This window comes from Musca vetustissima, unplaced genomic scaffold (assembly GCF_032173495.1).
Source record: "Musca vetustissima isolate MV318-11 ecotype Yass unplaced genomic scaffold, APGP_CSIRO_Mvet_v1 utg12113, whole genome shotgun sequence".
NCBI classification, from domain to species: domain Eukaryota; kingdom Metazoa; phylum Arthropoda; class Insecta; order Diptera; family Muscidae; genus Musca; species Musca vetustissima.
In genome coordinates, this window is record NW_026879200.1 from 128,057 (window position 1) to 142,720 (window position 14,664).

Here is a 14,664-nt window from a genome sequence, read left to right on the forward strand (position 1 = left end):
GGGCATATTCGAATCAATCAAAATTAAATAAAAAATCAAAATTACATTTAAATTCAAGGATTAAAAGAATTAAACTGATCGGGACCTTTAAACCGAGGTAATGTTTTTCTTTTAAATGGCGATTGAATCTGGGTGGTGAATCCACCCACGGCACGAACCACGAAATGGGTCCATTTGACCGTACGGTCTCCGCTACCCAACCCAACCCCATTTAATATTTTAATAAGTATGTTGCTGAATGCACCAGACACACCAATCGATCGTAAGGCCCTTGTGCAATGATGATTGGATGGGGAGCTTCACTCGGAATAAATTGAAATTTTATTCACTCATTTGAAAGTAAGTAGTACTGAAAGTACTTTGCTCTTTCCTTGAAATTGTGTCCACTGTAGCCCAAAAACAAAACAACGATATTAATATGCTATTGTGGAATTATCAGCCTGTTTTTGTAAATGTAAAATGTCCATTCGTTCGTCGAAAAAACGAACGATTACTCATTTTGGTTTTCGCAAACAAATTACCGCTTGTAGTGAGTGAGAAATAGGAAAGAGCTTTTGGTATTCGTATTTTTTTGGTTTTTGTTATACAAAACGGTGCGTTATTTACGAACAAAAATGTCAAAAACAAACGAAGAGAAAATACCATTCGTTTAAAAAATAATAATAAAGAAAACTATTTGTTCATTACAATTTGTATGTTGTTAGTGAAAAGAACGTAACAAATATGGAAAATTCTGATGAAATATATAAGAAGAAATGGTTTGTAAAAAATTATATATCCCTATGAAATGTAAAAAATTATATTGAATTGTTTGAACCCCTAGCAACAAAAGGACAACGATTGCCCAATTCCAAAAATTGGCAACTGGCCGTCCTGTTTTCGGATCCAATAAATTTGAAGTGGATAACAAGTGGAATAATGTAGATGTATCATTAAATGCCATAGGTATTCTCCTTTGGTAAATATTTTGCTTTTCTTTATAATTAAAATTAATTGCAATCGTACCAAACATTTTGAATTTTCTATTTTGACACTTTTTATGTAAAAAAAACTGTTTGTAAACAATAAACAGAGTTACCCTCATTTTGCAATAATTCTATTGGAAAATTTGCAACAAGATACCAAAAGAAACACTTTGGCACTAATGGTTAAAAACGAATGAAAAAGCTCAATCGTTTCTAGACGAAAGCTTTTACAATTATTACAAAAACCAAATTTTCGACGTATACGTTTTAATACGAACGATACGTGTGACTGGCGGAACAAATTACAAAAACAGGCTGTATATACATTTCTTCAATCAGGATTGTTAAACAACTTTTGGCAACGGTTTCTTCAATCGGGATTGTTAAAAAAAACTTTTGTGCAACGTTTTGAATTTTTTTAGATAGCGATTGAATTTGAATCTTTGAATGCATCACTAAATCACTGGACTGATATGATGCGTTTGGTTGGGTAGCGGAGACCGTACGTCCAATTGGACCATTTGGTTCGTGCATGTGCTTGGCTTTGCCGTGGGTTTAGGAGATCGACATCCAATAACAATATGAAGAATACGTTACAATATGATTATAACTAAATATGCATAGACCAAGGCATAGGCGAATTTCTACAACAAACATCGGTTGTTGTATTTTGATATGTCAAAAAATATTTTGCCAAACAGACAGATTCACAAGGTCTTTTTAAACAATTTTTTAAAATATGTTAATAAAAGTATTGGCAGAAAAGCTCTTCGAAGTTCGGAGATTTTCATTACAACATTTTTGACATTTATTTGCACCAACCGCTGGGCCGATGCGGCTACCTTGGATTAGTCGAAAGTCGACTTACCTATCCCTACAGTGGACAGGCAGGTTATGTAGTCGGTTTTGGATAACAAACGACTTTACAGATTTTTTTCCGGCTACTCCTTGGAAGAAGTAATTTTTGAATGAAAATAATAGCAAAATGTTGTCCCTGTTAACTTCTTCCATGCGTACACTGGTGGTGCGCCAACAGTTCACCGCCGAGGCACTGCGTACCCTGAATACCACTGCCGTGTGTGAGGCTGCCCGTAAGGGAACACGCGAAAAGGCACGCAAGAAGAAGGTAAAAGTTGAAGTGAAAAAAGTCGGTTTCATACCACACAATGAGCGGGACAGTAAGTGAGTATCTTCCAAATAAACATCCTCGAAATATCGTATTGATATGTATAGATTAATGTCTTTCTTTTCCTGTCTGTAGAATAAATTTGTTACGTGAAAACAAACATGTTGACGATTCATGGAAGCAGGTCTCCACCGACAATTGTTATGTTAGGAAATATTATCGCTGGCCCGTTTATACAGTGGCCGAAGCCATACAATGTCATCGTGAAACCCATCATCCCACAATGTATAATGAACCGAATGCACCACTTGTAGTTCATATTGAACTGAATATGAAGGCAGAAAAATCGACACGTTTTGTGGATAATTTTCAACGTATGGCTATGATGCCGCATAAATTCGATCATGGCGAGGAGAGAAAGATTTTGGTCTTCACCAAGGGTAATGTAAGTATTCAAACCGAACCCCACTACTGAAGCCGTTCATGTTGATTTTCCCAATACACCTACCTTGGAACTAATGAAACACAAATATGAAACCAAGTTTCGATTAGAAATTGTTGACACATTTCACAAAAATTATAGATGTGGGTCAATAATGGCTTACAAAATGTTACCCCAATGTTTTGTAAACGTTTTAAAACTTGTGTGATGAAAAACTTACTAGCTTAGGTAGAGTTTTTACAAAAAAAAAAACAAAAACAAATATAATATGACTTGCAGCCACTATCATTCACATCCAGCGAGGCAATTATCTTCAAATCCAAGCAATCCAAAACCCTTCGTCCAGACGACATATTCATGCTCATGTTAGAGATGCTTGGTGCAATAGGGCTGGGTTATCTGACCAAAGTTCTCGAGTTATCGATGTTACAGTTGGTAATTCTAAATATTTGGGAAGTTGCCCGGATTATTCAAATTCTAAAACCAGATAAATTCGCTACTAAGGGGAATCCTACCGGTCGATTTCTCTTCTTTCGCCATAGCCAAGGTTTTAGAGTCTCTATTGCTTCCGTCTCTGAAACAGCATTTCATTCTTGCTACGCAACAACACGGTTTCAGGGAAACATATAGCACACCAAAGGCTTTGCAAAAAAATACTTCCAAGATTGCGAATATCCTCAATGAGCGTCGACCACCTGAACGAACCATTGTGGCAGATCTGTGCAAGGCGTTTGATTCGGTCGATCATTAAAAATTTCCATCTATTTAGCCACCATAACCAACTTCTTCAGGGAGCGCAATGTTTGCTGTGTTATTTTTCACCTCTTGTGCGCGAGAAGTCAATTTAGAACTAGACATTTCTATTGAAGGTAGCCGCATCCCCAACGTTCATAATCCGAAAATCCTTGGGTGGTCTTTGATAAACTCCTTCATTTCTCCTCGAATTCCAACTACATCAATGAGAAGATGAAAGCTAGGAATAAAGTTTTGAAAGTTTTGGCTGGCACCTCTTTGAGGGGCAAGGATAAAGAAACGTTGGTAACGACATATAAGACCATAGGTCGCTCCATTCTTACATTTTTAATTATGCTGTCCCAGTCTGGACTTTCCTTACCGACCCGCAATGGAGATCCTTGCAAACACCACAAAATAATTCACTTCGAATTGCAACCGGCTGCGTCCAGAAGACGAGCGTCGATCACCTCCATTAGAAGACCAGGATGCATACATAATGTGTTGTTGACTAGGCAGTTCCGCTATAGTGATGGCATCCTCCTTTCGTTATTATTGTTGGCACTCTCTCTTTTCGTTGACGTTATTCCATCGGACATCAACAGATTATCGATATCGAACGCGATTAAGCGTTCTATAAATGGCTATAGGTGCAACAAGCTATAAATGGCTATAGGTGCAACAAAGTCCGTCTCCAACATCCTCCTGCAATTTCGGACAGTTCGATTCTGTCACAACTGGGGTCCGCATTGTCCCCAAGATCCTAAATAGGTATCCCTCCTGCCAGCAAAGCCCTCACGACTCACACCACCTATTCAATTGTCCGTCCGAGCCTACAATTCTATTGACCATAGACTTATGACTAAAGCCATATAGGTGGCACAGTTTCTCCGGCTATTTTCTTGAAAAGAAATTTCATCAACAGCTAACCTGTTACAACAACAAATATTTCATCCTTCACATTTTAATTTCTTTCAAATTTCCATTTTATAGGACGAAATTGCCGAAGCACGCCAGGCTGGCGCAACACTTGTTGGTGGCGTCGAACTCATTAAGGATATCACCAATGGCGAACTACTACTTACCGACTATCAATATGTCATAGCTCATCCAAATATATTACCCGAATTGGTTGCCTTGCGCGGTCTAATGAAACGGAAATTTCCCAATCCGAAATCAGAAACGCTCGGTACAAATCTAAGTGAAATGATTCGCCGCTTTGCCGATGGTATCAGTTATCAGGCCTTTAAAGATGAACATCAACAAGATTTTGGTTTGATTACCACAACGATTGGCACCCTCAATATGGATAGTAAACATTTGGAAGAGAATTTGCGTTCGCTGTTAATGGATGTGAACAGTGTTAGACCGAAACGTGATGGTCGTTTTATAACGCGAGTTTTATTGAAGAGTCCACCCAGCAGTGAACAATTGAAAATTGATGCATTTTTGTATGTGCCAGAATTGTATGAGAAAGGTAGTAGTGGCGGCGGCGGTAATAAGAAAGCCACGAAAACTAAAACCGCCACAAAAGAAGTCGATGAAGATGCAGAACCAAAGGATGAGGAAGATGACGATGAAGTTGAGAAGAAAAAGAGAGCTGTTAATTAATTAAGTTGTTATTAACAAATAAAATGAAAATAAAAGAAAAAACATTGTTTCAATAATTTAGTTTTCTTTTTTGTGTTTTACTGAAAAATAATCAAAAACATTTTAATAAATATTTACAATTTATTGAATATGACCAATATATGTTTTTGGTATAAAACCAATACCTGATCTTTTAACATATTGAATAGATTTGTTTACGGCTGAAAAATTAAATTCAAAAATAGTATCCGATGAATCTGTGCCCGACGTAACTTCCTCTACCTTGGTAAGAAATTCATTTAAAAAAGTTACGCAAACACTTGGTTTCCAAAAACATTCCTAAATTGATAATAAGAAACTTGTATTATGAGTGGTAGACAAAAAATCTACGTCGAATCTAACATACCTTTGGAATTTCGTGTGTTTTCAAGCACTCCATTGGATTTTGAACTATACCATTATCATCTTTGTATGCCAGATACAATTCCCTTACATTCGACAAATAAGATTGAAGCCAATATCTTAAAAGTTTTAAATGGTCATCCCGGAATAAAGTCCACATTTGTTTGGTGGAAATAAATTCAACTTTATTTAACTGTTTTAAATCGTTCCTGAAAAATAGAAATAAAAAAGCGGTATTACAAACTCTCCGTATTGAATGTTATAAATATTTACTTGGACTCATCGGTGATTTTAATAGCCTCCACCCTTCCAGCATAGTGTAGATTATATTTTCCCAAATTGGCTTCATGTATGGCAATTTGAAATATATTGTCATCGTTGCGATTACACAATTCAGGTGAACTATCTTTTCAAGGAAATATGTAAAATTATAATTTTTTATTTAAATTATAATTATTAAAAAATACATTTATATTTATGTCTCAGAGATCTAGATTAAAAAAACTCAATTGAGAATAAACGTTTACTCTCAAGCCAGGAAACGGAATGCTGCAAAACTTCAATATCTTCAATAAAAATAACTCGTTCCTAAAAACAATCAAGACCTGGACTACAAACTCTAGAGTTGTTCATGACTGTATAACAGCTTTGCGGAATATACCTCAGTTTTTTAGTCTTTGTTGGATTCAAGTCCATGTGGATTGCATTCAATAAATATAGCTCCCTCTAACCTACTACATTGGGATGATCCGCAAGATTTACAATGAGAAAACGTGAATTAGATGAAATGAGAAGACCCAACTGTAGAACCTCACTATCTATTTGGCCGCTAATCTCCAAGCGAATATCCCAAACATTAATTTCTATAGGAAGGAAAAATGACCGGACTAGGTCTCTCTCTTCAAAATGTGAAATTAAAGAACCGAATACTGCGGTCTATGTGCGAATGAAGAAAGGACGGAAACGATCCAACATCTGTACTCGGTCGATGCCACCCGAAACAGAAGGCATCAGATGTTTGGCAAACATCAGATAAAGTCTCCATCATTTTACTCCGAGACAGATTTCAAAAAACAATTCACAGCTTTGCCAAAAAATTTATCATGGCTGAGTTACGAATTATAACGACCTTCATAATTTTTGTATTTTCCGCAATCGAGCCTTTGACATGACATAAATGCTATTTAGTACTTACCTATGGATGTTAGTTGAGTTAAACGCCGATGATATTGATTCTGTCCTATATGTTGACGTTGAAATGTTTCTTCTTTCATTGGTCTTTCCACCATAAAAATCTTACCCATGTAACGTGTTACATGCACACCAAAACTATATTTGCCATAACAAAATTCCATAATTCTTTCCAAAATACCACGTCTGCTATATACATCGATCAGTTCCGGATCGTGTTCATGTCTTCTGACATCTGTATTACAATTCACTTGGTGGTTATTTTCCCTGTCGTCGTCGTCATCATCATCTTTGCCAAAATAGGTATGCAACAATGGCTGTAGCAAACATAATTGAGTAGCACGTTGCAATTCAATGGGTATTTCATCATTAGAATTAAGATCCAGAGGATATTCACTAGGACTTGGCTCCTTGAAGAGATATCGTAATTTGTTAGCTGGTGAAAATCGCGTATAGTTCACATCGTAAATCTTTACAACTTTTGGCCTAGTCATATATTCTGGATTCTTTTGAAATTTTTGCATATCAGCAGTGGTAATTTTCAGGAATGGTGCCAACATTGTTGTTGTCCAGAGCACTGGTATTATTCGCGAAAAATTAGTTCGGACAATATGTTAATTTTTTGTATATTGATAAGACATAATAGGCCACAAAACGCCGCACAGAGTTTTTGCTTTGAACAGAGGCTAAACGGACAGGTGAATCCCCACAATATAGTAATCAACAAGTATGTTTGGGCGGACGAATATTTAAACATATGTTTTTACACATGAAAACCTAAACGAGTGATGAATGCAATTTTTATTATGAGCACACATGGTACAATTATAAAAGGTAACAGCAAATCCCAGCTGATTTGATTCCAACGTAATACTAGTGTCAATATGAATTTGACAAATTATGTTTTGGAAAATCACCCAACAGGAAAATTGGGAACGCATACAATTTGAAATTGTTCTTTATTAAATGTGCTCCTGTATTCAATTTACTCAATCTGCCTGCTGGGAAAGTTTGAGGAAGCAAATCTTTCTTCAAGGAATAACTCGCTATTCCCAGCATTTTCATATGTGTTACACATATATATGGCAATGGCTCAATTATAGGAAAGATGTGGAATCGATAGAAATATAAATTTGATAGATTTTCATTCATGGTTTTCAATTTTTATTTTGAGGACTTGAAAATATTTCATTTTCAAAATAAAAATAATTTGATGATAATTTGTTTGTTTGTTTACATTTTTCTGTCAAATGAGTTGACACTAGTAGAACTTACAACAACAAATTTCCATGTGGTTGTTGTATCGTTTTTTGTACAACAACACTTGCTGTTACCTTTTATTATTATACCATGCGAGTGATGAATGCAATTTTTTTTATTATGAGCACAATAAGAACGAAATTATTATTTGCCTACCAGTAAAAATTAGACGTTAATCTTATTGAAAAATGTATCCAAAATCGTCAAAATTGGGTCAAATTGGGTTTTCCGTTATATGGGGGCTTATGCATCTCCGTTCGTCCATGTATTCTTGTAAAGAAAGTACAGATCGCAATTATGATCCGAATTGAATGAAATTTGTAAACGGACAGGTCATGGTATATTCAGTAAGGTAGCCGCATAGGCGAATTTATACAACAAACATTGGTTGTTGTAGTTTTATATGTCAAAAATAGTTTGCCAAAACAGATTCATACATTTTTTTAACACAAATTCTTGTAGAAAATGGTAATAAAAGTATTGCCAAACAAGCTCTTTAAAATTCGGAGATTTTCATTTATATATATTTTTTAATTATTTGGTTCTGGGCACTTGCGACTACCTGGGCACTTGCAACTACCTTATTAAATATATCGTGGGACAGATGAATCCATAGTTTTGATTTAGCTGCCTTGTACGTCAAATGTTTGGTTTACCCACAACATCATCCGACAATTTTTCCTTGATTTTTTTTTTTTTTATTTTAGTCCTGATTTATATTAGGTGAATTTACTTGCGACACTTTTTATCGTTCTCTTTTGAACTTGCTTCATTCGTCTATACAAGGCAATTCGATTTCAAAAATATTTTTTTGACAATGTTATGGATTGGTATTTTAAATTACTGACACTTCAAACAAAATTCACAAAACGAATTGCCGGTACGAGCAATTTTTTCAATTTCTATTCCCCTTGCCCCTCTCTCCTTCAAACAAAAACTTGCCGCAATTAAACTCGTCTAATATAAGTTGGGACTTATTCTTTTTTACTTTTTGTTTTGAGTTTTTGCTGAGTTTTTTAATATTACCCGAATAACGACAGAGTGCAATTGCCGCCATACAAAAATCAAGCGAGTCTGTTTACTCGATATTAGGTAACAATTGTTACCAAAAGTTACTTACTGGAGTTTACTGAAAGAATTTTATGCAGTAAGATTTTGCAAACTCAGCCATATTTGGATCAACTGTGTTACGGCCAAATACAAAAATTATTCAAAACATTGTTTTAATTTGTAAAGTTCAATTAGAAATTAAGTTGTATAAAAATTACAGAAAATTCGTAAGTAATGAAAAGTTTAATTAAATTAGAAACTAATTCTTTATATTTTTAGGCAAGTTCCAGAAAGAGGGCAATGTATTGATGCAGGAAGCTTAAATGTTCCCGGGGAACATACCAAATCAAGTTCATTTCATGTTTAATATTAAATGCAATACAACTAATTGTGTTCGTCCTTTGTTTGTTTATTTTAGCGGAAATAAAAAAGTTTTCTTGATTCAGCTGTTTATTTGCTGAGACTTACTAAATGTTGTCTGTTTACTTTTCTCAGTATTATCGCAAAAGAGAGTAAAAACGGCTTACTCTCTGAACTAGAACTTACTGAGTGAATGTTACTGGAAAAGTAACCAGACACACCTTCATTTTTGTAATATCAGGCGAACGGACTATCCGATTTGATCTATATTTTGCCTTTTATAACCATGACTGTATAATTTTAAAAGATCGTATCAGCCCACTCCTTTTAGTACATCCCCCATAAAGTTTCGAAATTTTGAAAACTTGTACATTTCATACGAAGCGAACGGAATATGTTTACCGTACTTAAATTATGTCCGAAGATTGGTTCTCTCAATAAAAAGAATTAAACATGTGTGTAATTCCGTAGACCAATTAAATTATATTTTTATATTGAGTGACAGACGTACTTATTTTGCCTTTTTAACTGTATAATAGTAGCGTAGGGTATATATCTGTCGACAACACCGACTGTCACCTTTTTACTTGTTGTTACGAACACAATGAGAACGAAGTGTACAATTAAAAAATTTCGAACTTTTTATACCCTCCATCATCAAAATATCTAAAATCGATTGAGGCTCCTAGAAGAAAATGAAATTCCAAACTATATATGGGAGCCATAATCTTATGTGCAATATCAAACATCCTAGGTACAAATTTTTAGAGCTTTAGGTATTGCAAACGTTAAGACAAATTTTATAAAATAGGGTATAAAAATCAATGCATGTATATATAAATGTGTCGAAAATGTGCTATAAATGAGACAAAAGCTAAAACCATATTATGATACAGTTGATTTAAAAAGAAAGCTTTTAATTTTTTAAGTTGTTAAAAAAATTAAACATTATTATAATCAAATCTTTACAAGATTATAGTTGATTCAAAAATTTTATTATTTTTTCATGCTTTACAAAAAAATCTCACAAATATTTACAATTTATTGAATACTATCAACATACTCCTTTGGTATAAAACCAACTTCTAATTTTTTAACCAAATAAACACTTTTGCTTTGGGCTGAAAATTGAAATTCAAAAACAGTATCCGATGAATCTGTGTGCGAGGTAACTTCCTCTACCTTAGCAAGGAATTCATTTAAAAATGTTGTACAAACACTCGGCTTCCAAAAACAAGTCTATATAAAAAAACCAACAAAATAATATTATTAATGGTAGACAAAAAAATCAATGACCATACCTTTGGAATATCACATGTTTTCAAGCATTTGATTGGATTTGTAACCATTGCATTCTTGTCTTTGTATGCCACATATAATTCTCGTACATTCGATAAATAGGATTGTAGCCAATATTTTAAAAGCTTTAAGTGTGCATAACGTAATGTAGACCACATTTGTTTGGTAGAAATGAATTCCGCTTTTTTCAATTCTTTTAAGTTGTTCCTATAAATATTATAAATATTTAATATATTATATAAATATTATATTATAAATACTTACTTGGATTCTTCTGTGACTTTAATAGCCTGCGCCCTTCCAACATAGTGTAAATTATATTTTCCCAAATTGGCTTCATGTATGGCAATTTGAAATACGTTGTCATCGTTGCGATTGCATAATTCCGGTGAAATGTCTTTTCAAGTAAATAAAATTAAAATAAAAAAATAGTTTATTTAAATGGTAATTATTTTAAATAATAAATATAATTATGTTTATGTTTCAGAGATTTAGTTTAAAACTTTTGTGAATTTGTATTTTTTGAACACGAGAGGGGCGCGTAATGGGGCGGATAGTAGGATAAAATTAATTTAATACATTTATAGACCAAGATCATTAAGGAGCCGTACACTGTTCTAACTTAGAGCACACTCGTAAAAGTATAAATGAATAAAACAATAATATCGAAAAAATATGTAACAAAACCTTTAGCTGCAGTCATGTAACTCATTTGAGAAGAAGCGTTTACTCTCCAACCAGGAATCGAGTCTTGTACATGACATAAGTCCTATTTAGTACTCACCTATGGATGTTAGTTGAGTTAATCGTCGATGATGATTATTATTCCTTTGCTGATTTCGTTGAAATGTTTCTGCTTTCGGTGGTCTTTCTACCATAAAAATCTTACCCTTGCAACGTGTTACATGTACAAAAAAACTTTTTTTGTCATAACAAAATTCCATGATTTTTTCCAAAATACCACGTCTGGTATATACATCGATAATTTCTGGATCATTTTGACGTCTTCCAACATCTTCTATATTACAATTCACTTCTAGGTTATATTTCCTTTCGTCGTCGTCATAATCTTTGCCAAAATAGGTATGTAACAATGGTTGGAACAAATACGATTGAGTAGCATTTTGCAATTCAATGGGTGTTTCATCATTCCAATTAAGATCTAAAGGATAGTCACTTGGACTTGGCTCCTTGAAGAGATATCGTACTTTGTTGGCTGGTGAAAATCGCGTATAGTTGATATCGTAAATTTTCACAAGTTTTGGTCTGGTCATACATTCAGGATTTTGTTGAAATTTCTGCATATCAGCAGGAGTAATTGTTAGGATTGAAGACATCGTTGTTAACTATACACTGGTGCTATTATTATTTTTATGAAAAAAAAAATAGTTTCGAAAAATTGTTATTCTGTTATTCTTATCAGTATAAGTAGAATACTAATAAATGCAACACAAATTTTTGCTTTGAATAAAGACTAATCGAACTGGGTGGTGAATCCCCTAAATAGAATTATGAGCAGCATCATGGCGACGCACAGTGGCAAAGTGGCGATTAATTCAGGAAAGCCGTAATTTTAAAATATTGTTATTTTTTATTAATGGATATTCATACATATAAAAGCATAATTAGAAAAACAAACAAATTAAAAACAAATTGTTGTTTAATAATTTATGGCCTTTTTTGTATTTTGAAAAAAGGGGTCTATAACACAATTTTCGCTATAACTTTTCAAAGAAAAAGGATAAATTAGTAAATGCAATTGAAAATTAGAAATACAATTGAAAATTAGAGCATACTTAATCAGCCTTATTCTGGATGTCAATTCCATGTGAATTTACTCGCTCTTTCCCTTCGCCTTATTCTGAACAACATTTTCCTGTGAATTTTTTCGCATTCTCGCTTTCGCCTTATTCTGAATGAAGTTCGAAAGCGAAAAAATCCGCTTTGGGGAAAAATTAGGTATTCTGAATGAGAGAATGAAATGAAATTTTGTGCGAAATTTTTCGCTAATAAATTTAAAGGGAGTTGACTACAAAAACATAAGTAATAACTATTTTTATGAAAAATATTTACACAATACTTATTCTATGACGATTTAGAATATTATGAATGATAGTTAGCAAATTTTTAACTGGAAAACAACCAATAAAATGCCATTGGAAATCCTTTTGATAACGATGCATGCTGAACCAAGTATTGCCAAGAAATGTATGAAGGCAATAAAGAATATTTAAGTCGAGTTAGATTTTTGGAGGCGAAATACAGACATTTTGGGTGAGGATCTGTCTCTCAAGAAAAAAATTTTAAAAATTATGGAAAGCCCAAATTTGCCTGATGAGCCGCTTAAAAGTGAAAAACTTAAAATTATGAGAGAACAATTTTTTTTAAAAGAAGCAAATCATAACATAACAGGCCACTTTAAGAATTTGGGAGATATAATATCGGAATTTAATAAAAAGGCACACAATTATGCAGTAAATTAATAATAAACTGTGAATTAATTAATTAAATCGCAGATTTCTTCCTATTATTCGTTGTGTTTTTGCCATCATAAAAAATGTTCTTTTATTTGTAATCTATTGTAGTTGTTGCAACAAATTGCATCAAAACAATGAACAGCTGTTTCACATGCCATATTGTAGGTTGCCATATTTTCAAACTTTAATTTATTTTCTTTTAATTACAAAGCGTTTATACAGCGGATTCTTGATATTTCACATTTGTATTGCTATATAGTTTAAATAACAATAAAAAGTAACAATTTTTAATAACAAAAATCAATAAATAATATATTGAAAAATGTTACACCATTAAATTACAATGGGGCAACTTACATTGCAACTTAAATTACAATATGGCCACACACATTGCAGCATAATTTACGATATGGCAACACGAATCTTTTTTTCAACCACCATTTTCGAAAACTCGAATCCGCATCTCGCATTTTATGCATCTCCCCAAGGTAGATATACAAGGTAGACGCATCGGCGAATTTCTACAACAAACATCGGTTGTTGTATTTTGATATGTCAAAAATATTTTGCCAAAACAAACAGATTGACAAGATTTTTTTACACAAATTCTTGTAAAAAATGTTAATAAAAGTATTGCCAAAAAATCTATTCGAATTTCGGAGATTTTCATTTATAATTTTGTTTTTTAATTTTTTGGTTCAACATTTAACAAAATTTTTGACATTTATTTGTCCAACAGCTGGGCCGATGCGGCTACCTTATAAAATATACCTTGCATCTCCCTATTCATTCAGAATAAGGCGAGAATGTGAAAGCGAAAATTTTTTACATGCGAGATATCTCCCTAGCAAATATCCAGAATAAGGCTGAATGTGTTTTTAGAAAAAACAAATTGTTCTTAAAAAATAAAAATTAATAAATATTTAATCTAAATTTATATACCCAAAATTTTAAATTAAAATCCTATGTTTTTCTCCAAATTCCATAATTCCACATATTTAAAAAAAGTTAAATTAGAAAATATTATTATATCTTATTGATCAATATTTATAAACAAAAACCATAGCATAAAAATAAAACAAACAACCATTACAGGAAAAATATAATTGTACGGTTTGTATTTACTTCATTAATTTTAACAGTATTATTAATTTCATAATCATCATTTTCTTCACAACCATAATAAAATTAATTTACTTGATAGTAATCATTTACTTCTTAATCATACAATTATTCATCTTCGTCACCATTATCATTTTCCTTTTGGGCAATGATAAGTAAGTCCAAAGCAGTCTGAGGCATTTGCTGTATTTTCTTTTTACAACTCTTCCTCTTGCTCGAAAATAAATGGATATGAACTTAAAAGAAATCTATTAAAAACGTCTTCTATTGTATTTTCCCTACTGAATTTACTGGAAAGATGCTCCCAATAGTTTTTGAAGTCCTTATTTCTGGCTTCCTGAGATTCTTTATTTAGCTGAGTTATTTTACAAATTCTTTAATAAGTCAAAAAATGCACCAAAAAGGCAAAAAGATGTTCTGCAACTCTTCATCCTTTTCTTTGACTTGCAATTGAAATATTTTCTTCCAACAATGTGTTTCATTTAAAAAGCTGATTTCCTTATGTTTCTTTATTAAAGTTAAAGTTCATCTTTTAAATTAATCGCCACTTTGCCTACCGCTCAACCCTCTGTGCGACGGAATGATATGCAAGTAAATAAGCAAAACAGATGTCTTGAACACGAAACTCACTCACAACGCACACCGTTG

General features: G+C 33.0%; 1 protein-coding gene and 1 long non-coding RNA gene across 2 annotated transcripts in view; one reads left to right on the plus strand and one right to left on the minus strand.

The window, feature by feature from the left end:
* The window catches only part of LOC133323993 (uncharacterized), a 55,400-nt gene that overhangs the window by 19,227 nt on the left and 21,509 nt on the right, over positions 1 to 14,664 (minus strand). The window lies entirely within an intron of this gene.
* Positions 1,951 to 4,876, plus strand: LOC133323986 (large ribosomal subunit protein uL1m). Its single transcript, XM_061532886.1, has 3 exons — positions 1,951 to 2,147; positions 2,227 to 2,536; positions 4,259 to 4,876. Exons 1-3 carry the CDS (start codon positions 1,951 to 1,953, stop codon positions 4,874 to 4,876), a joined length of 1,125 nt encoding a protein of 374 aa, XP_061388870.1.

Bases quoted from the DNA above. Each gene is read 5' to 3' on its own strand.
- LOC133323986 (XM_061532886.1), top strand. From the start codon at position 1,951: ATGTTGTCCCTGTTAACTTCTTCCATGCGTACACTGGTGGTGCGCCAA. The intron at 2,148-2,226 runs GTGAGTATCTTC...TCCTGTCTGTAG, and splicing joins CACAATGAGCGGGACAGTAA to AATAAATTTGTTACGTGAAA. The intron at 2,537-4,258 runs GTAAGTATTCAA...TCCATTTTATAG, and splicing joins TGGTCTTCACCAAGGGTAAT to GACGAAATTGCCGAAGCACG.